The sequence below is a fragment of the Miniopterus natalensis genome, chromosome 3, assembly GCF_054644295.1.
Source record: "Miniopterus natalensis isolate mMinNat1 chromosome 3, mMinNat1.hap1, whole genome shotgun sequence".
Classification (NCBI taxonomy): Eukaryota; Metazoa; Chordata; class Mammalia; order Chiroptera; family Miniopteridae; genus Miniopterus; species Miniopterus natalensis.
Genome location: NC_142083.1, coordinates 31801616 through 31824859, shown reverse-complemented (window position 1 = coordinate 31824859; position 23244 = coordinate 31801616). Strand labels below are relative to the sequence as shown.

Sequence of the window (23244 nt, the reverse complement as noted above, 5' to 3'; positions counted from 1 at the left end):
GGAAGAAAAACATGAAGAACATTTCAACACACGTAAGAAAACCATCTGATAAAATTTAGCACCCATTCATGACAAAAACTCTCAGGAGACTAAGAACAGAAAGGAACTTTCTCAGCCTGATAAAGGACATCTTTGAAAAACCCACAGCTAAACTTGTAATGGTGAAAGGCAATTCTTTCACTCTAAGATTAGATATACAATGTCTTCACTCGCCATTTCTATTCTGCACTGTGAGGGTCCACATGAGAACATATGGCAAGACAAAGAAATAAAGAACATGCCGGTTGAGCAACTTCATACCCGCCAGGATGGCTACAATAAAAAATAAAAAAAATAATGAAGAAAACAGAAAGTCGGTGTTGTGAGGATGCAGGGAAGCTGGAACCCGCACGCTTGTGGTGGGAATGGAAAACAATGCAGTCGCTGTGGAGAATCGTTCCGTGGTTCCTCAGTAAGTTAAACACAGAATTACTAACTGGCCTTACAAATCTACTCCTGGGTGTGTGCCCAAAATAACCGAAAACACATGTCCAAAGAAAAATTTGTGCACAAATATTCACAGCAGCACTATTGACAACAGCCAAAAGGTGGCATATCCATATGATGAAGTATCATTCAGCTGTAAAAAGATGAAATACTGATGCCTGCTATAACATGGATAAACCTGGAAAATACGCTAGATGAAAGAAGCCAGACGCAGAAGGTTCCATACTGCATGATTCCATTTGTATGAACTATCCGGTCAGCAAATCCGTAAAGACAGAACGACTGGCAGTGGCCAGGGTGTGGGGGCGGGGAGGGGCAGAGTGGCTGCTGAATGAGCAAGGGCTTTCCCCGGGGCGACGAAGTCAGGTTCTGAAACTAGACAGCGGTGACCGCTGCACAACATTGCAAGTTTCCTAAATATCACTAGTGGTAAATGTTACGTTTTGCACAATTTTTAAAAAGAACAAAATAACTTTTTTATTCACAGACAATATAATATGAAAAAATACTAAGGAATTCACCAAAGAAAACTGTTAAATTAAAAAGTTAGCGTAATTTCAGTGTACACTGTCATTATACAATTTCTTGTATGCCGTCTCTCTGTATGATGGGAGAATGAAAAATTTCACAATAGTGTAAAATACACAAACTACTTAGGTGTAAATTTGACACAATACATACAGGACCTATCCACTGAAAACTAGAAAACACTGCATAGAAATGAAAATAATCTCAGGACCCAAAAATAATAACTATAAAGAAAAAAATGATCAACTGGATTTCATCAAAATTAAAACCATCTATTTTTTAAAAGGCACCACAAAGCCTTAGGAAAAAAATTGTATATGACATTCATGTTATTTACTTCCAATATAATTTTACAAGTAAAATGGGATGTATCAACTATTAAGTTTATAAGTCTATGGTCACATAATTTTAAAAAACACACAAATATGTGATAAAACAAGTTCTAATGGGTGTATTTTAAGATGAATGATGAAACTGGAAGCAGCCCGATTTGAAGAACTTAAAGCTTTTGTAGTAGGGACATGACAGGTTATCTCCTTGGGAAAAAAATTTAATTGAAAACCAGAAAAACTGTATTATTAGGATTTTAAAAATCCTACTACACAGATTTTCATGTCTCAAATTTATCACATTGGGTGAGGAGGAAGGAAAGAGAAAGTAACTAACAATTTAACATAATGCTGCCAGAAAAATGTTGATAAAACATTTTGTACCCTGGCCCGCATGGCTCAGCAGTTGAGCATTGACCTATGATCCAGGAGATCGGGGTTCGATTCCCGGTGTGCAGGAGGCAGCCGATCAATGACTCTCTCTCATCATTGATGTTTCAATCTCTCTTTCCCTCTCCTTTCCTTTCTCTGAAATCAATAAAAAAAGTACATAAAAATATACATACACGTGTTTTTTTTGTAGACGAAATAATCTGTTCAAACAGCAGGGGGAGCTAATGCACTATTATTTTATTTTTGTGTTGAAGGGTAGAGTGTGTTCAGTTGCTGTGTAGGAGAACTTCATTTAATTTTAAAATTATAAATGTTATACATTATCTTTTATCATTTAATGATAAGATTTTTAATTATGCAGAACACATTAAATGTAAAATGTTGACATAAACAATTTAATGTTATTACCCAACGTTTTGAAAGATGTTCAACACAATATTTCCAAATGTTAGCAATAACATTCCCTTAGCTAATTCATTAAAAGTAAGCCAAATGTATTATTTAGCTACTCCAGTTATAAACACTACAGGAAAAGAGCAGATAACAAAAAGGTCATTTAGATTAACATTACTAATTAAAAGTATTACAAATATACAGCAATCAAATTCTGTTAAACTGCTTGGTTTTTCTATTTGTATTTTGAGAAGGTACTTCGAAGGTGAAAACTTTTTATTCAAAAGAGAATGAATAAAAAAAAGAAAGAAAGAAAGAAAGCCTCTCTTAACGGCAGTCTCCCTGCATCCATTCTTGCTACCTTTCTAAATTCAATCTTCACACAATAGCCAAATGATCTTTTAAATATTCAATGGTTATGTCATTCCTTTTCAGTCACTTCCCAGCTCTTAGGGTAAAGATCAAAGTCCTTAATGTGATGTACAAGACCACAAATGACCTAACCAATATTCATCTTTCTAGCCTCAAATCTTGCCACACTCCCTCTGCATCTCTCAACTCCAATCATGCAAATCTTATAGCTCCATGGATATACCGCATTCTCTCCAACACAGGGCCTTTGAACATGCTGATCCCAAAGCTTGGAATGTTTTCCATCCTGTACCACCCTTGATACTCACCCACCTCATCCCCACACAAGCCACTTCCTCAGAAAAGCCTCCCCCACACAACTAGGTCCAACCTTCCGTCTATATCCTATTCTTATGGCTCCCTATAGTTTTCGTTTTTGCCACCTAAACAGCTAAAATTTAATATTGATGATTGCCCACTATCCTGAAAGCTTCACAAGAATAGAGTACCTCCCTTCTGCTACTAGAATTCCCAGTGCCTATGACAGGACCTGCCATGTCTTAGTCTGCTTGGTCTGCTCTAACAAAATGCCACAGACTGGGACTCAAACAATAGACATACACTCCTCACAACTCTGGAGGCTGGAAGTCTGAGGCCAGAGTGCCAGCACGCTCAGGCTCTGCTGAGAGCCCTCTTCACGCACTGCGGGCCGCTGTGTCCTCACTTGTAAGGGAGGGAGGAAGTCTATAGCCATGGCCTCTTACCAAATTGGGATCCCATTCTTATGCCCTAATTGGCCTTATTACCTTTGAAAGACCTATCTCCAGATACAGTCATGTTGGGGTTCGGACTTCAACATATGAATTTGGGGGGAGGGGACACAATTTAGTCCCCTCTAGCAGGGGTAAGACTAAATATGGACTAATATATGCTGATGCTAAGAAAAGGGCTCATAAAATATCTGAAATGTAATAAGCAAAAAATACACAATTTATTTCAATATTACAGCCATTGAAAGAAAGATGTCAGCAGGATAATAAAGCCGGAAAGAAAATGAGCAAAATACCCAGCTAAAAGATTAAGCAGGAAGTATATAATCCATAATCAATGCAACACCCATCGACCATAGCAATGGCCATCACTGTCCTGGTGATATTATAAGAATGAAACACTTCATAGCCCGGTCATGGAAAGGGTCATAACCCAAATAACTGCAATGCTTTAGAGTAAGTGTTGGACCATTCCCCAATTTCCACTTTCCTCAACTTAGTGGAATCTGATATCTGCCCCTACAACTCACACTACAGTGAACGCTGATCAGTGATTTCCTCTTTGCTAAATTATTGCACACCCTTAGCTGTCACTCAGGTGTATGGCCATACAGCTTGTACGCCCACTCTGTACCAATCTCGGGCACCTTTCACAGACAAGCACCCTCCAGAATTCTGCAGTGTACAACATGCACACTGAAGGCACCGTCTGGTCTCCTACGTCTCCCAACAACATTCACTACTGCTAACCAACAACTCCTTCGGGAAGACATCTGCCCCTTGATTTTCATAGCATCGTATCCTACTTCCTGGTCTTATCTTTGTCCCTACTCCCCCCCCCCAATTTTATAAGCTGCTTCTTCTGTCCATCCTGTAAATGTTCCTAAGCCCTCTCCTTTCTCACTTCATTCACACTGTAGTGATCTCATCTACTCTCACAGCCTCACTCACCACTTACATGTGACAACTCCCAGGTAGTTCAGATGTGTTTTTAATTCCATACACTCAGAACCAGCAGCCTCCCAAAAATCTCTATATGAATCTCATACACTTCACCTGTTCTCAAGTGTATCGAAGCTGACTAAGAAACTAAAATCGAGGACACCCTTCTCCTCATGGCCCTAGACATCACAAATGGAGATCATTTCTGCTATTTTATGTTTTTGTTTTTAGGGCTTTTTTGTTGTTGTTGTTTTGCTTTTGGTTTTGGTTTTGACCTACAGTTCATGTATCTCAGACTTGGTGTGGTAGGAGTTCCCTTTCCTCCCTGTAGACATAGATTCTTTCAAAATTCCATTCTAAGTTCCCTGTCACGTGCCTTACTACATGCCAGTGGCTGGAAAACTAAAGCTCAGATGTCCCAGGTTTCCTTACAGCTCAAGTTCCCCACATGACCCAGCTTCCCCCAACCTGACACACCTGCTCAGTATTATAAAAGCAGAGTGTTGACTGTACTTGCGCTGTTTCTTTTGGCAAACTTGGTTTTGGAGGCCCTTGGTTATTCTGCAGCAAACGTTACAGTAACTCCAGGTTCCCGTTCCTGGTTTTGTGGGTGATGTGAGGTTGAGTGTGAGACTCCCATTTCCTGGCATTGGACTGGGACAGAGAAGTGTGGTCCTGGAGCCAAAGGCTATGAGTGCTGTTTCCCAGCTTCCTAATCTTTAATGTTGTTCTGAGAGCCATTTCACATGTGCATGGCGTGTGGAACATGGGAGGAAGGTCCAGGGTTTGGTCAGGGTAGGGAGACGCAGGGGGGAACCCTACATACAGCTGGGCTGTAATCTCAGTATCAGGGTGACTGCTGCTCAGGACGACACGGCAGGAAGCCTGCCTATCTAAACTTTGGTATTCAGTGGAAGGAAAAAAAAAATCTTCCCCTCAGGTACAGAAGAATTTCTTAAACAAAAAGTACAAAACATAAAGGACATGATTAATAAATTCACCTATATTATATAATAAACTTCTGTTCATCAAAAAAGACCATAAAGAGAGCAATACAAGTTATATAAACAAGCAAAAGCTGTTTGCAATACAATAACTGTGGGATTAGTATTTAGAGTACAGAAAGAACTTCCAAAAATAAAAACAAAACTGCCTGGCTGGGCATGGCTCAGTGGTAGCGCATTGACCTAGGATACAGATCTCAGTTCGATTCCTGGTCGGGGCACATGCCCGGGCTGCGGGCTCAGTCCCCAGTTGGGAGCGTGCAGGAGGCAGCCGATCAATGACTCTCATCATTAATGTTTCTCTCTCTCTCCTTCTTTCCTTCTCCCTTCCTCTCTCTGAAATCAATAAAGTTATATTTTAAAGAACTAAAATAAAATAAAAACAAAACTACCTAACAGAAAGAACAGGCAAGAAAAAAAGATATTTTACAGAACACACAAATGGCCTCAGAAAATGAGAAGACAAAAGGGTGGGGATGATATAATCATGATCACATGTGAATGAGGCAAAGCAACAAACCCAGCAACAGTGTCTCTCAAAGAAGGGGGAGGAAACAGCAACAGGGGAGTACAGCCCCTCTCTGTTGAACTGAGAACTCCGGGTAAAATCCACGGCCTGCTGTCTAGTCTGCCCCTCTCTGATACTGCCTTCATATTGCTTAGGGGAGTTTAGGGATTTGACTTTTGTTGTTTTAAAAACACTTATTTTTAGCCCTGGACAGTGTGGCTCAGTTGGCTAGAGCGTCCTCCCATACACTAAAAGGTCAAGGGTTCGATCCCATGGGGGAGCTATCAAAGTTTCTCTCTCACATCGATGTTTCTCTTTCTCTCTCCCTAAAATAAATTTTTATAAAAACAAAACATTTGTTTTTATCAGGACAACCAGTTAAAAGTTTTTGAGTATTATTCAGGTGTTCTTATTGACTTTTCAATTATACGTGAACTTTCTCTTCTAGGCCCATACTGAATACTAAAAAAATACAATATAATAGGTTTTCCATTTCTTAATAGAATCTTGAATTTAATTGTTTGGTGATGACTAAAGTTCACTCACAGTAGGATTAAAAAAATGGACTACTATTACCTTTAACTTATTTCTATGATATTATACTTCAAACTTTAAGGTCATGTTAATGTGAGCAGCTAAAGATAAAATGAATCATCTCTGAGGAAGGTGGGATGCCTTCTGAGTAGCACTTTGAAATGTTTTCAGTGGGTCAAATAAAATTAGGTAAAGCTAAGTCAGGTGCATGTGTGAGGGCCCACAGCATCCCTGCACAGGAAACTAAAGACTAGAGAGGTAGCAGGACTGACCTTAATCACTTGATTCTCAAGATATTTCATCAAACAACCAGAACTTGCTATGCATTTTCTACATTTCCAACAACGAAGAACATTTATTTCTTCTTGATTATGATTTTTAGTTATCACTTCTTTACTTCTTTTCATCTGTGGGAAAACAAATTTAGTGTTAGATGTTAAACTGTGTCACATTAAACTTGATTCTCTAAATCCTTTGTACAGCATTAGCTACATGTGGAGCAGAGGAAGAGAATTATTATTTACTGAGGCATCTATCAGGGCTTAGGTGAGGAGCACTCGATAAACAATGTCTGGGATTGAAAATTCCATTTAATTATTACGATGATGCACTACGTTAGTAACTACCAGCTTATTTTATTTTTGCAGAACAGACTATTTCTTTCCATCTGTTACTAAAAATGGTAAAAGGCAACAACTCCTGAAGATTCAAATAAGTTATTGCAATGGCTTTAAAAGAGTCATAATAAAGAAGTATAAATATCCCTGTAAACAAGACATTTTGAATAGCCACCGCATTAAATTTTAAGTATAATAGAATTTATTGAGTTGTGGTTAATTCTGTGAAAATTGAAACTTACTTACTTTAAATTGATGGCAAAAATCCCTTATACTGAATGCAGTAATTTCTCTTGTGTATTGTACTCGGTAGAATAATCAACTATACTCCGTCTTGTGGTATGTGTAGTCAAACAAATAAACTTAGAGAACAGACCTACCAATTTTATAGTCTATCTTGTGCAGGATACTTTATATCAATGATGTGACTTAGAGCAATTTATGAAACCAGTTTCACAGTAATAAGAATTCCAAAATAGATGCAGCGCATTTAATAACCGGCCTGGTGACTATTCATTAAAAAGAAAGGAGATGTCCATTTATCACGTTACCCACAGGCGTCTGCTCCTGCTCCCTGGCCACATTTCCTCATTTGTCGGCTCTTCCATTTTTCATGCATTCCACAAACACCGAGAGCTAACCATATGCCACACAGTGCGTCAAACTCGGGGGGCACAAAGGTGGATCAATCTTATTTTCTCCCGCAGAAGTGCTCACTATGCTATAGGATCAACTATCCTACTCCATTCGAAGCACTTAGGAAGCTTTGAAAAACAGTGATGGCGAGGCCCCTCTCCTAGAAATTCTGGCTTATTCTGAGATGAGGAAGGCGTTAGGAGTGGGTACTTTAGAAAAGTTCCCCATGTGAGTCCAGAGTGGGTTCAGGGTGAGGGCAGAGATGCACCACACACACAATGCAATAAAATGCAACAGCTAGAAGGACTGTATGACAGGAACATAGGTGGACCTTAACCACATTTAAAGGAAGGACCTAAGGAGCTGCCTGAGAGCACAGCACGCCCCCTGCAGCCAGTCGGTTCTGACCTTCTGAGGTTGCTGGGCGGCAGTTCTGTCTCCACTAACATCTTCGGAACCCACCTTAGCCCAGCTACCACTCTACTGGAACTTTGTCCTCGAGGATTATCAATAATATCTTTAACATTTAACATGTTTTTCTTTTTATTGAATTTCCTGGGGTGACACTGGTTAATAAAATTATACACGGTTCAGGTGCACAATTCTACACCACATCATCTGTAGTGTTGAGTGTTCAGCATTATCAGTAATATCTCAATCTGCGTATGTCCTGACCTCCTCTGGCTTCATTATTGAACCCCCCCCTTCACTGGACTTCTTTAGCACTGCTTTCATCTCCCTGTTTCCCTAGCAGCTTCATTCTCATCTCCCTTTTAACCACCAGTGGTTCTCCGCCAGGAGTGGGGGCTGCAGGGAGGGGTCATACCAGAGTCAGTGACGGAGAAACTCCATGTCTGCCTATGTTCTCCCCCTCCCTGAGCTCCACGCATACCTCCAAATTTCCACACCCACCTCCCAGATTTTTCTGTGCCCTCTTGGGTGCAAGCATGTCATTAGGAAGAGCCCTGTAGGTAAGATTCTAACAGGTCTTCTCTGCAAAGCACTGGAAAGTATACTCGGTGTGACAACTATTTTATATAAAAGGATTTTTAATCTACACATCTAGCTTTGATCTTACTCCAAAGCTCTAGACCAGTATTTCAATCTCCAGATGTTAAATACACATCTCCACAGGAACCTCTCCTCCAGGCAGCCGCTCATCAGATGTGCTGCTGAACACCTGAAATGTAGCTAATCCAAACGGGGATGTGCAGACTATAAAATACACACTGGAGTTTGAATGCTTAGTAGAAAAAAAAGAATGCCAAATGTTTCAATAGTTTTTATATTAATTTCATACTGAAATAATGGTTTTAATGTACAAAGTAAAATATAGTGTAAAAATTAATTTCATTTTTTTATTACTTTTTTAATGTGGCTACCAGAAATTTCTAAAATTACATATATGACTTGTATTATACTCCTCCTGGACAGCACTTGTCTAGACTTCCTGGTTCCAGGTCTTTCCGTGGTTGGCTTCCTTCCCATCATCTCCTCAGAGGTGGGGCACAAGCAGCACCTGAGGAGTTTACTTAAATGAAGGTCACAGGGCTACACGCACAGAGATTCTGATTCAATGTTTCTAGGGCAGGAATCTGCATATTTACAGGTGACCTGAAGACTACACTTTGAGACACCAACCTACAGAAGCTAGCCTAATCTCCCTACTGTGTCAAAAAGGTCCTTTAGGTGGGACGGGTGTTCCTGTGATGGAATTGTTCTGCCTCCGAGTGTGGGGATGCTCACATGCATCTACACATGTGATAAAATTACATGGAACTAAATACACACACAAATCACATGTAACTGGTGAAATATGAATCAAGTCGGTGGAATGAAGGGTATACAGGGTCTTTCTGGGAATTCACAATTCACAATTGCATTTAAAACTATCTCACAGTAAAAGTTAAAGAAAAACTTTACCACATACATTAAAAACTCAAAATCTTAGAGTCATACTATTTTTACCAATTAACTGTCCTGACTACTTGCATAATCCTCTATACCTATTTTTGGCTGCATATTTTTGTTTGCCTGTTACTATGACAATTTTGCAATATTTTTTACGGAGAGATTAAAAAGATCAGTCTTCTTTTTTTTTTTTTTATTAAATGGCCCTCTACACCCTTTAAGACCTGACTCCAAACTGGTTCTCAAGTCTTAGCATCCCCTCCAAGAACACACACACCAGCTCTATGCAGATCTCTGTGCAGTTCCCTAAAAATACCTTTTTCTGCTTTTTCTCTTTCAAATTGCTTCTCTCTCTTCCTGTAATATCATTTTCCTTTCTCCTGGTTTTATGTTAAGAAATATTTTCCATCCTTGAAGGCTGAGCTCAAATTTTTCTTTTACAGATGCTCCCCAGAGAAAAACACTCCCCATTCTGTGTTCCCGCAGTACTTTGAACACACCTGGACAGCATCACTGGTAATGCTGTACTGCACGTATCTGTGTGTATTTGTGTCTTAGTGATTTAACTGTGAGCTCCTAAAAAGCACCGTATTCCATTCAACTCTGTATTGTTACAATTAAACATGGTATCTGGTACCAAAAGAGACACTCAACAAATGTTTGTTGTAGTCAAATTAACATCTGGCAGAGAGCTCAGCTTACAAAAAGTCTTTTTCCAATACCAAGTGTTAAGTATGCTGGCCAACTACTGGGACCAAACAAGCAGAAGTCGTTTTGCAAGGGACGTGAGAAGTTCAAGGGAAGAAATGAAGCCATGCCTATACATAACTGAGCTTGAAAGCAGAACTATAAGTTATCCAATAGTGATATATTTATAGGGGAGCTGAAGTGGCTTCTGCCAGAGAACTTATATTAAAAAAGGTTAAATATGGTAAAGAAACCTACTAACGAAATGGTAGCTCTTGAATGGAATACAGCATGGTTGTTGGCTGCTAACTCAAATCATCCCCAACTCAGCACCCAACACGCTAGTACGGGTTTTAGGAAGAGAGGGAACGGTATAAGTAAACAACAGGAAAGTCAGATTTCTGATGGGATCTAAGCAATTTGGGGCAGCATACACCACATGGCTTTAACACCCTGAGGAGCTGGGGCAGCAACTAGAGAACTACTGAAGCAAAAACGTGATCTTGGGAAACAATACAACATAACAGGAAAGTGAACTTATTGCTTAATGTATATGGATGCCTTGCATTGCTCAGAAATACTTGGAGGGACTCTGCAGGGGGCTGGGTTCTGCGTCAACAGAGGTGTTTAACAAGCTGTAAAATTCTGGTATTATGATTCCTATGACTGCTGTGGAACTTACGGGCTTATAAGGCCTAAGAAATTCAGGTACAGTCATCTTTTGCTTTTCTCTCAAATTCAGTTCCTCATCTCTTAGTCCAGTTCTGATCAGATCAGATACATACATGCATTTTTCAAAGATGGAGGGCTTCCCTTGGACCCTAGCTCTTCCCACCTCAGTCACAGTCTTTGTTATGGTGACCTTATCTCCTGCCCCACGGCTGGTCTCCAGGACCACACCAGCTGCTAATATCTACTTGACATGCTCCATAGTGCCTGTTCATAGAGTGCCCCTTGCAGCACCTCACTACCTGTTCTAATGTCCTTGCCACTTTCTGGTATTTCCTCAATGCACTGGGCTTTTAGAAAATAATGTTTTGCTGACTTACGGGTAATCTCCCAAGTTGATACATTTCACATTTCATTACAGAATATCAAAAAAGCCACATTTCTTACTATCACCTCCAATCCCAGCAAAAAATGTTTTTAATTACTGGGCAGAAATCAAATTTATAGTGGTAGATGCAAGTTTTCTAAAGTGCTAACTTTTGTTTAAAGCTCAGATTTTATCACCTGCAACAAATAATGCCAAATATCCATGACTGAATATCTGAATAACCATAGTTTGTCAATAATTCAAGTAAAAACGGTGTGCCACAGACGGCGGATGGTTCAACTTTCAACTCAAACAACTGCACAAGGGCTTTGCCTCAAGACTACCATCAGCCTCAGTGCACTGCAGAAGGGCTTCGCGCTCCCTCTTCAATCTTGGAATGGGCCAAGATAGAAAAATCTAACATAAAGTAAACCTCGACACAGGGACTGTGAACAAAGATCTGGAGATACCTTTTTAAAGAATTTTAAAGAGAGTTTATTCAGGTAAGGATCTGCAAACCTGGAAATGAAGTCTTTGATATTCTCGGTATGAACTGAGACTATGTTCCAAAATGGAAATACCTTAGGGTTTATAAGGCACAAGTTGCAAAGAGCTATTGATCAAAGAGATTGGTTGCTAGGGGCAACAAGATTGTAAACTCACATCACTCATTTTCTGATTGGTGGGAGCAATTCAACTTTCAATAGTTGACTGACTCAGTGAACAAGGAAGTGGGGCTGGGAGGTGAGAGCAAGGAGTTACCAGGAGAGAACGATACATATATAATGAATGAATGAAGCCTCATGCTTATCTCGGCAAGACCCAGTTTCAGCCCAGGCCTGCAGAACAAAAAGGCTGTCTTTGATCACACAATCATAGCACAGGGAGTATTATTTAACAGTGATGCAAGGAGTACAGTTTATCAGGCAGTACAATCAGCACAGGGGAGGCTGCTGGCCGTTCCGGAGCCCAACAGGGCAAAGTTATTCTGTGCAGGCAGCTTCAGAGCTCAAGCTGCAAAAATTCAAATTTGGGGTCACGAGTTATGATATTAAAGTTCTCATAAGTCCTCAGGACAACAGATCTGTATTTCATGCACAGAACTTTGAATGTGAAATATTCTAACTTTTCTATCAGAATAGTAAAGAAAAACAATTTTAAATTAGCATTTTCCAGCAATTTCAACATCTTTACGTATGAACATCTAATTATTTGGGTAGAGAGAGTTGGGGATGAATGGATTGAACACAGGAGAAATTTAGTTTATGTTACTATAATGGTGAATTAATGACATCATACATTTGTTAAAACTTCTAGAAATATACAACACAAAGAGTGAACCCTAATGTAAACCAAGGACTTTAGTTTAAAATAATGCATCAATACAGGGTGGGACAAAAGTAGGCTTACAGTTGTGAGTATTCGAAACAGAGTCTATTCTTGTATTATTACTTATTAATTATTGTATTATTTTCCATAGAAATGACTATAAACCTACTTTTGCCCCACCCTGTACTAATTCACCAATTGTGAAAAGTGTATCAATAACACAAGATGTTAATAATATCTATGTTAAGAGGGAGTATATGGGAGACTTCTATACTTTCTGATCATTTCTTTAAAAGCTAAAACTGCTCTAAAAATAAATTCTGTTGATTATAAATATTATTCTGATGTCTAATACTAACATTATGTGCTCAAATTTATTAATATTAACCAAAAAGAAGTTTGTTTTTGTCTTGGCTATTCAGATAATTAAAAATAGCTTTTCCTTTGAAATCTGACATTGGTTTCCTAAATGTAAGAAAAATTTCTGTCTTGTCAGTATGCTACCTGTATTAGTTTACTTGGGCTGCAGTAATAGAATACCACAGGATGAGTGGCTTAAACAGCAGAAATTTGTTTTCTCATAGCTCTGGAGGCTGGAAATCTGAGATGAGGGTGCCAAAAATTTGGGGTTCTTGTGAGGGCTCTCTCCCTAGTTTGTAGACAGCTGCCTTCTCTGTGTGTTCATGTGGCCTCTCTGTGCATGTGCACTTCTGGTCTCTTCCTCTCCTTATGACAGTGGTCCTACTGGACTGGCATCCCACCCTTATGACCTCACTGTAACTTACTTACCTACCTTAAGATCTATCTCCAAATACCATCATATTGGGGTTAGGGCTTCAACATACAGATTTGGTGTGTGTGTGGGGGGGGGGGGGCATGTATGACACAATTCACTCCATAACAGTACCCAAAGAACCAAAGCTTCTCAATTTTGACATTATTAGAATACTGTTTTATCGTGTCTTTTCTGTTAAAGAAAGTATAGAATAAAAAGCTCTATCATAAAAGAGAAAAATAATGAGTTGATAATTTCTCAAAAAGTAAGTCATTTGCAAGTGAGCAAGAAAGAAAGATCAGAAAGTGGCCAAAAAATGTGAAGTTCCCTTATCAATTATCTGTACATTTCTGAAAAACTGGAATAAGGTAAATCCAAGATGAAAAGCCAAGGGAGGTAAAATTGGTAAAACTGTGAAAGGAGCAATATGAATTAATTAGATTGTAAAACACTAAACTGATTTAGCCAGTTCAGACCATCTCGGAGCAAATAATATTCCTAAATTTTGCTCTTACTTAAAAAACAAAAACAAAACTACTAATGAAACTGCACTACAGATAAGGGGTAACATCAACCCTGCCTCTCAATATCATGTTACTACACCTAAATGATGCAGCATCTATAGTGCTTAAGTCTGCTAAAGATTAATGTAAAAGCAGGAGGTCTACGGATAAATATGTCGATGGGAGCACATTTAAGGCTGATGAGATGAGATTCCTCTTTAATGTACAACCAAATCAGTCATCGACTCTTATAAAGGAAACACGCTGTGGAGGAAAATACAGACTGTCAGTCTTACTCTGCTGCAATGATGACAATAGAAAAAAAAAAAATAGTAGAACTACCGAAGGAAATTTGAATACATACTTTTAATATATACACCTTTCCTGTATTTGTAAGGTTAAAAAAATCTACTGATCTGGCAGAATTTGGGGGACGGGGAGATTACTAAAATCGGAGAGAAAATGACCTGCAGAATAGGGTGTTGTACTACTGACTGAGAAATGCCGCCCAGCCTGGCGGGTGTGGCTCAGCGGTTGAGCGTCGACCTAGGATCCAGGAGATCACGGTTCATGCCCGGTCAGGGCACAGGCCCGGGTTGCGGGCTCCATCCAGAGTGAGGGACGTGCGGGAGGCAGCTGATCAATGATGACTCTCATCACTGATGTCTCTCTCTCCATTCCTCTTTGAAATCAATAAAAAAAATGCTGCCCATATGCTCTGGGGACTTAAATTTCAAATGTGTATATACCTTCATTTTTGCTGTGTGTGTGTGTGGTGTAAAGGCACCATTCTGTACTTGTGGCCATTAGACTGAGTCACAATCAATCACCTAATGGTTGATGCTAGAAGTGCCTGGTTCATTTTGTGTCCATGAAATGAGAAGGAGCACTCCTTTTGTAGTGTAAAGAAATAGCATATTGTTCATGTGAGAGAAATCTCATTGATACACAGCCACCTCAGAAGTAATCCACACTGTTTCGTAGAAGTGGGCTTTGGAACTGTTTGCATGAACAGAGCGCATCATATTAATAATCTCTGTTGGGAATAAGCTGCCCAAATATTGATTATTTTGTAAAATTGATACCATGTCAGCTCCCCATGCTGATGCTGAATATTTTTAATTTAAATGTGTTATAAACACAGGAGAACTGGAGTAAAACATGCCCAAATCCAAGCAGACCACAGGAAAGAGGTACTAATAACACTGTAATCAATAGTCTGTGGAAAACTGTAAAAATAAAATGACTGAGCTTTCAGAGCAAGAGAAAGTCACCTCATTTGTTTGTGAACTACCTAAGAACACATCAGGACCAGAAAAGTAATCTTACATTAAGCAGAAATTAAAACAGGGTCTTAGAGATCTGACTAGATTCCTGTGGAATCTATATGCCTTATGTAGTTCAATAGGTATTTCTAGGACATGTATTATTTAGTAAAAGGTGGCTGGTAATTCAGGATCCCTTTCACATTAGCTTTCAGTCTTTGTAAAGGGTATCAAATACTTTATATGTACAGCTAGGAGACTGGATCAGGTGATTTCTAACTCATCAATTTCATAATTCTAGACTTGGTAGCTGCTGAAGCCTCCAATTTATTAACTCTAGAACTGTATAAATCATGAGTTAGAGAGAGAGGCCTCAGTCTTCTTCAGTAATTGTTGATGCTACACACTTTGGGGTTTGAACATGCTGAAGTCAGCTTCAACAGCCTTTTAACTGTTGAAATGATTCTGCATAATATGCTTTGGTATTCATATCTAGACACATTTTTCTTGGAAAGCACCCAACCTTTGTTGATAAAAAAGTATTCAATAGTTTAAACTACCTCATCACCAACTAATCAGCTCTCACCTACCTTCCCTCTACTTCTCTTCTACCTCCCCTGGGCTTGCTGACCGCTTAGACATGACACAATGCATATTTAACTTTAAGAGAAATGGTAATATGAATTTGACGCTATTGCAGCTACCAGGTACTTGGATGCTCACTGTAGTCTTTCAATCCAAGTGACACCTTTAAGAATTGTAAAAAAAAATCACTGAAGAAATGCAGACATTTTGTAATGTCTATATTTCGATTAATTTTGCCCATTTTAAGTGTTACCGTTCTTTGGTAAAAGAAGGAATAAGTTCTAAAGATAAATAAAATAGTGTGAGAACCCATTCATCTCACACACTACCTGTCACAAATTACTTTCTTAGGGAGGAAATATAAGAAAACACATTACACACAGAATTAATGAGTTGTGAGCAAAGCTGAAATATACTTTTGACAATGGTGTCTGTATACTTGTACTTACATGTAAATCTTAGAAATCACCATATAAATGAGTCTACACATTTTTGTTCCAAGGGATACATTTAGCCATTTTTGAGCAGTTTAGAATATAAACATATGCCAATAAATTTTTATTGGACCAAATAGAGACAATAGCAAGAGGAAACTGAATCAGGTGATTTTTCAAAATTAATTTTAAGTTGTATTTTGAGGTCATAGATATTCTTTCATTCAATAAGTATTTGCTGAGCACCTACTATTTTGTCAGAAAACACAAAGAACATCAGATACCTGTATTATGAAAGTATATGAGAGAGGTTCTAAGCCAGGTGGGTAGGAGAGAGCAGGCAAAATTATCAGGGTCCTCAGAGGGAAACATCTAAGAACAGACCCTGAGGTCAAATAGAGCCTTCTTTCCCCAAATGCCCGTCAGGCTGATTTCTTAGGAGGGTATGTAAGGGCTAAAACATGTAACTTTATGTGAAATACGTTAATACGATATAAAGCTTGGTCTTAACTGAAAGTTAATAATAAGTTAGCTGTCTGACTTGCCAGAACTTTATTGGATAGTTATATTCCTTTTGATAGGTCAATACTGATGACCAAGGAAAGATTCAATGAGAAAGTGGCAGCAAAGATAAACACACTAGCCTCCCTTCAAACTCCTTTTATCTTCTGGGCAAAAAAGTAGCTACACAGAGAGGCTTTTTGCTGGCTACAGAGGCAGCTCTACCAAGTTCCTGCAAAAGACTGCTAGATAACAGAGACACAGAGGAGGAGGTATCTCCTGGTAGAAAAAGCACTAACCTGGAAGCTGAGAGACTCGGGCTATTTATTTTACTTATCACATCATCTTCCCCCCAAAAGCGTGTAAAGCTCCTAGGACGCTTATTGTTTTCTTTCCCTGAACAAACCTTCCTTTGAATAGTTCATGTTACCTAAGCCTCTGTTTAGTCCTCATGTCCCTGTGCCACCAGGTACTACACTAATGTGTCTTAGTCTACATATGTTTCTATACATGTTTCTTCCTTTAAATTGTAAGCTCCAGAGGATGGGCATAAGCAGTGTCTCAGGGCTATAGACTCCGTCACAATACCACCAAATACCTTGCATATGACTATATATGTTGCTGAATTGAATTAGAGGCAACTAGAGCTACTGTTCTCTCAGTTTTGGCAATGACAGGAAATTCTAACCCATCACATATAAACCCCATTCTTTATTAAACTCACTTATGAGCCAAATCTCTAAGTACATGCTACTGCATTAAATGGGGGGAAAGCCCAATTCAGAGACTAAATTATGATTTAAATTCTCACATGACTCTGGCTGAATCAAAATGCTTGTCCTAGGACACCATGTGCTGCCACAAAATTCTGCCCCCTCCCTAGTAAACTCTAATAAAGTTAAACGGCCAGAGTGCGGAAATTGCCCACGGTCCCTCTCCTGCCCTCCTGCTCAGATGTACGGTGGCAGAGCTTTGACACACAAAGCACCCAGTCCGCTTCCCCTGTCCCTCAGGCCTTCAGGGCCCGGCTCCCCATTCTCTACCCTGCTCTTCAGAGGGGGCACCGTGACTACCCTTTACTGCCCGTTTCCCTGGGTGACCTGCCAGGACCCATGAGGAGGACTGTAACCACGATGCTATTTATCATCACCAGGCTTCCCAGGCCTCTGGCCTCCTATGCTCTGGGGCACCCGCCACAACCCCCTGCATTCTGCCTGCGGCCTCCTGGAATTTGCTGGGAACACAGAAAGTGAAACGGAAATCCAGCAGTTGCTGCCTCGCAGGGCAGTCAGGAGAGGCAGAGAGGGGTCTTCCCAGCTTGGGAGCTGGCAGCGGACCTAGGTCACTGAGGGAGTTGGCAGTAAGGGGCAGAGAAGGAAGCCTCTTGGCCTGTATCGGACAGTCTGTACCGAGAGGCAGGGGTCGGGCAGGGCAGGGATCCCAGGGGCTGCCGTAGAGAAATTCCTCTGGATAGATAGACGACAATCTGCTTCTATTAAGGTCACTTCCTCCTGGTTTTTAGATTTTTGCTTTTGATTTTGTAATGAGTTTCCATTTTATTCTACATCTTCATAGGGAACTAATGAAAAATTAGAAAAAGCTACTATTTAGATGCCATTCTGAATACAGAACTTTTACGTAAATTGTTAAAGATGAATAATTTTATATATATTCCAGGGATGAACTGTGTGGCATTTTCATTTATTTACTTATACTCTACTTTATCTGGAAAGCATTTATGAAAGGTAGAAAGCCGCAAACTTTAGGAAGACCAAGGTTTTAACTGCATGTTGAGTCATAAAACTGTTCCAAAAAAAAAATTATATTGACATGTTTAAAATATTGATATATTTTTGAACTTCAGTATAAGAAAATACAAACAAAATTAAGAGACAACTCAGAGACAGGAAGAAGAGATCTGCGAAAACTATAAGCAGATAGTTAATATCAAAGTTAATTCTACAACACAAAATTTTAAAAAGACAAATATCTAACAGAAGACTGAACAAAGACTTTGAAAGCACAATTCCCAAAAGAGGAAGCCAAAATAGCCAACAATCAAGAGTGTTCAACTTCACCAGCAATCAGGAAAATTAAAATTAAAACAAGGTACTATCTCACACCGATCACACTGGGAAAAACGTAGAAGTCTAACAAAACCGAGTGGGAAAATGATACGGAGCAACAACAAGAACCTCATAAAGCACTAAGGGGAGGTATAACTAGGTACAATCATTCTGGAAAGCTATTTGGCAAGATTTGGTAAAAATGAAATGTGTATCTATGGGTTTCCAGTAAGACTTTTAGGTTTGTATGTGCCTAGGATAATATTATATCATATAGGAATGTTCATTTTAGCAACATTTTATGGTAGTAGCAAAAAATTGGAAACAACCCAAGTGTTCATCAATAGATTTGACAAACACTTTTCCGTTCATTGATACACTATAATGCTATGCAGCAATAAAACTAAAGCTATATTTACATATATATTGTGTATATATATACATATAATTCCAAAGTATGTTAAATATGGAAAAGACTGCAAAAATATACAGCAGTAGAGAATGATACACACAGCATAGTTAAGGTACAAAAAATTTTAAAGCATGTGCAATAATGTTATGTTTTGTTTACTATATATACATGTATATGCAGCAAAGATGTAAAAACATGAATGGGAATGAGAGATACCAAGTTTAGGACAATGGTAACCTCCATTCCATCTGGGTCTTAAAGGACAGAGGATTTAGACAGCAAGTAAAGTGGAGGAATGGGCATCCTGAACAAGGAAAACACCAGAAACCAAACAGCAAGTTGGGGCAGGGTATGGTGTTTGGTGACCGAAATGTATGTCTGACTAAAGCGGAGAAAGGTTTATTTAGGAGTCTACAGCCTTAGCTGGTTCTAAGTCAAACAGGTACAGCCATATAAATATTTATTATGCAATTTTTATATCCTCCAGAAGATAAATGAGCTGGGAAATACAGTCTACCTTAAACCAAAAATTTGAGAATATGTTCCTCGCCCCCCCCCCCCCCCCGCAATACCTGTTTTAATTTCTTTCTCTATGGACTAAACTTTAAGTAGACAGTCCCCAATTTACTTATCATTGGCCCACAGGTTTCTACTACTTTTGCATCCTGACTCAATTGGTGTCCAAAATTCAATTCTGGCCTCCTGGATAAATTATTTCAACAAGTTTTCAAATAGGCCAGGCAATTCTCATTCAGAATTAGTCTCATGCTTATCTGAGCAGTTTTAAAAGAATTTCTGAAGCTGCTTTAAAAACCTGTGCTAATAATCTATTGGTTGTTTCTAAGGTGTTCCAGCTACTAAACCATCAGTGAACTAATAAGGTGCAGAGATTACAGAACTTGAAGACACTTCTATTATTATTATTAAAATAATCTCCTATATTTCTCCTTGCTACAGAGAAAATTAACAAGATAAAAAATGTAACCACTCCAATTTTCTCAGCTAGCTTTGTAAGAGACTGACCACTCAAGACATTTCCCAAGTATTTTCTAAAATCTAAGAAAGCAACAAAACACCTTAACAAGTGGTTGATGTTCTCAGTTTTCATCAGTATGACTTTATTTTTGTACACTTTATTGTATACTAGGGCCAAACAAAGGTATTTTAATGTGGGCATTATTGGGGTGTTGATGAAGGGACATTTTGACTAGACCTTAAATATGAACTATTAAATTCCCAAATTGAGGGGGAAAGTTTATGTTATATATGTAACATATCCTTATAGCTTTCCTGAGACTTCTTCCTTCCTGAGCCAATATTCCTCTGCCCGGTGACGGCAAAGATGCTGTAAGGTCATAGATTAGGTGACAGTCAAAGAGGCAAGATACAATTCATGGGTAGGATGAGATGGGCGTGGACCACTATCTGGAGACAAAGTATGTGCATAATTAGGAGAAAAAAATCTATACTTTCTCATCTTAGAAAGGGCTATTCCAGGGGAAACTTCTACTTGTCTGCTGATAATTTACTTCACTTCGAAATCTGTGATTCTTCTCAAAGTTACCATTCACGCTCAATTTAAAAAGAGAGATTTGGCTGCTAAACAGTGGACTTCTTTTCTACTTAAATATCAAAAGGAGAGCACCCATTCTTTTTATATGCTCCTGATTACACATTTATTAATCAGCGGAATGCAGTGCATTTGTAGTCCCAGTATTATCCCTGTCCTCAGGCTACAGACTGCACAGAAAATCACCTCCTCCTAACTTCTCTCGGAAAATTTCATGTGTTTATCATAAAACTCCTTATTGATCTTAGGGGACCAGGCCAATATCTCTTTAACTGCTAGTTACAACAGACTTCTGGCACTTACAAAATATGGCATACAATACCTATAATACAGTTATAAAACCTTGAATCAACCCGGACATGAAGACATGAACGCATCTGGTAATCGGCGTCATGAGGAGATCTGCGTCACACACAACTTGCTAACATCTTTTTTGAAAACAGCAATTCTGCATTTTGATGAGGCCATTCTGACCCAGTTGTATTACATTCAAAACATATACTGTGGAGGCAAATTTCACGGTTCTAAATTATTATAAAGATGCACAATCGCATTTCCGTGAAGTTCAAACTTGTATATTAAATGTACTCTCAACTTAATACTGTCTCAGTGTTACCTGTGCTTTACTTACTGCGTCCTACTCAAAACCTGCCCATGATTACAAGGTAATTTCATTGAGCATATTAAAATGACTATGCTCCTAAACCTGTAATTCTTTCGTATGAGAAAACTTCCTGCTCAATAGTTAGGGGTGCCTAGGAACTCGCCCCCTCCATTCTACTTACTCCTTAATTAAACATTTAGCGTCCCTGCCAGGATGCCACTGTGGGTCCCAGTGGGAAACATATTTATATAGGAGACTAAAGATTTGACAGATGAAAGACAAAAGAAGTTCAGTCCTTCCTATGTGCGACCCTAGGGATCCTTTTCAACAACTGAAATGATTCAGGCCTTTTAAGTATCAGGTGGGGTGCTGCCCGGGAATGACTCAACTTCATTTTTTAAGAAAGGTTTTAGTAATAAACGAGTAAATAAAAACGTGAGTATCGGACAGGCAGGCACCCGAGCGGCTGGCCTGGGGACAGCGGCGCCAGACAGGTCCCCGTCCCGCCCGAGGTGCTGAGCGCCGGGCCTGTTAGTCACGCTTCCTCGCGGAGCCTCAGCCGTCTGGTCTATAAAATGGGCGATTTAATAGCAACCTGCCCGCGCAGCGCGCCTTTGAACTTCACTAATGAAGGCTCTCCCGGCGCACTTAGGGCTATCAGACGCCAGGACGGCAGGGAGTGCGATCTCTGAAAGACGAGGGTCCCCGCGGGGCTGACCCAGGGCCCCGCCGCCCCGCCCGCTCCGCACCTGCGCCCGCCGCATCCCCGCCGCCGCGCCGCACGGGCCGCGCGCCCGACCCCGCACCGGACAGACAAAGACCGTGGGGCCGCGCAGAGGGGCCGCCGCGGAGCGGGTGCCGACGCCGCCTCCGGCTCCCACGCGATGGGACAGCACGGGACGCAGCTCCCCTCCGACCGCAGGGCGCCCCGCACCGACCCCGCGGCCGCAGCCTCGCGCCGGCTCAGGTTCCCGGCCGCGAGTCATTCGACCCCCTCCCGGGTCACGCGGCGCCGCAGGTGCGAAAGTTAAACGGTCGCCGCGCCCCCTGGGGCCGGGCGGGAGGCGGCCGCGGCCGCGCAGCGCAGCCCCGCCCTCGCCGCGTCCTCCCCGGGCGACCGCGGCCCGCAGCCGCCGCCGGGCGGGGCCGGCCCAGGCCCGAGCCGCCGGCCTCACCTGCGAACAGTCCCCGCGCCCGCCCCGCGCCGGGCCTCCCTCCCGCAGCCCGCTCCGAGCGCGGACCCGGCGGCTCCCGCGGCGGCGATGCGGGTTCTGCGGGACGGGAAGCGACAGGAGCCAAACCCCGCGGAAAGCGCTCGAGCCGCGCCGGCCGGGGGCCCGCGGCCTGGTTCCCGGCGCCCCGCGCCCGCCCCGCTCACCCGCGTCTGCGATCCGGCCGTGCGCGCGTGGGCGGCGCCGCGCCCTGCCCCGACCCCGCGCAGACCCGCGAGCAGCGCGGCCGCGCCCGCAGGCGGCCGTGGGAAAGTTCCTCTCGCGGGCGCCCGGGTCCGCAGGCGGCAGGAGTCGCCCCGCCCCAGCAGGGGCCTCCCCCTCGGCCGCCCAGCCCCCCGGGTCCCGAGCGCGGGGCCCACCTGCTGCGTCTGTTCCCGGGCGCCCCGCCGCCCACCGCACGCCTCGGACTCTTCCCGGGCAGCGCCCCGCCTGGCGGCTCCCCTGCGGCCTCACCCCCGAGGTGCTCACCTGGTGCCCGGCTCCACCTGCGGGCAGCCCGACGGACCACCGAGGCTCCGGCTCCAGGCGGGGCGGGGCGCCGGAGGCCGCCGGAGGCCGCAGCCTGCAGGGGCCGGCGGCAGCTGGAAGGAGCGTGGGCTCCTAGCCGTCCGCACCTGGATCCTGAGCAGTGAAAATAGGCGATCAAAAGGCTATAAATAAGGCTGGGAATATAAAAAGCAGGTTTTATTAGTTGGCTTGAGGAAGCGGAAGGAAGCTAGGGGTGAACCTCCAAAAAGTGTGTAGCTGTGTGCCACCCGGGATGCCCATTTGCCTGAAGGGGGTTCCTGGGGAGCCTTGTCCCAGGACTCGGGCTGTATGAAATCATTTTCCACCTGAAAATCC

The 23244-nt window shown here is 41.5% G+C and overlaps 1 protein-coding gene across 1 annotated transcript in view; it reads right to left on the bottom strand.

Moving 5' to 3' along the window:
• Positions 1–22608, bottom strand: part of RNF180 (ring finger protein 180) — a 65043-nt gene extending 42435 nt beyond the window's left edge. The window contains exons 1-2 of the mRNA XM_087815384.1: positions 22548–22608; positions 6511–6645 (exon numbers count right to left, since the gene is read on the bottom strand). Of these exons, the coding sequence (XP_087671510.1) occupies positions 6511–6645 (135 nt within the window). The 5' untranslated portion in view covers positions 22548–22608. The remainder of the gene's footprint in view (positions 1–6510; positions 6646–22547) is intronic.
• Positions 22609–23244: the final 636 nt, after the last annotated feature.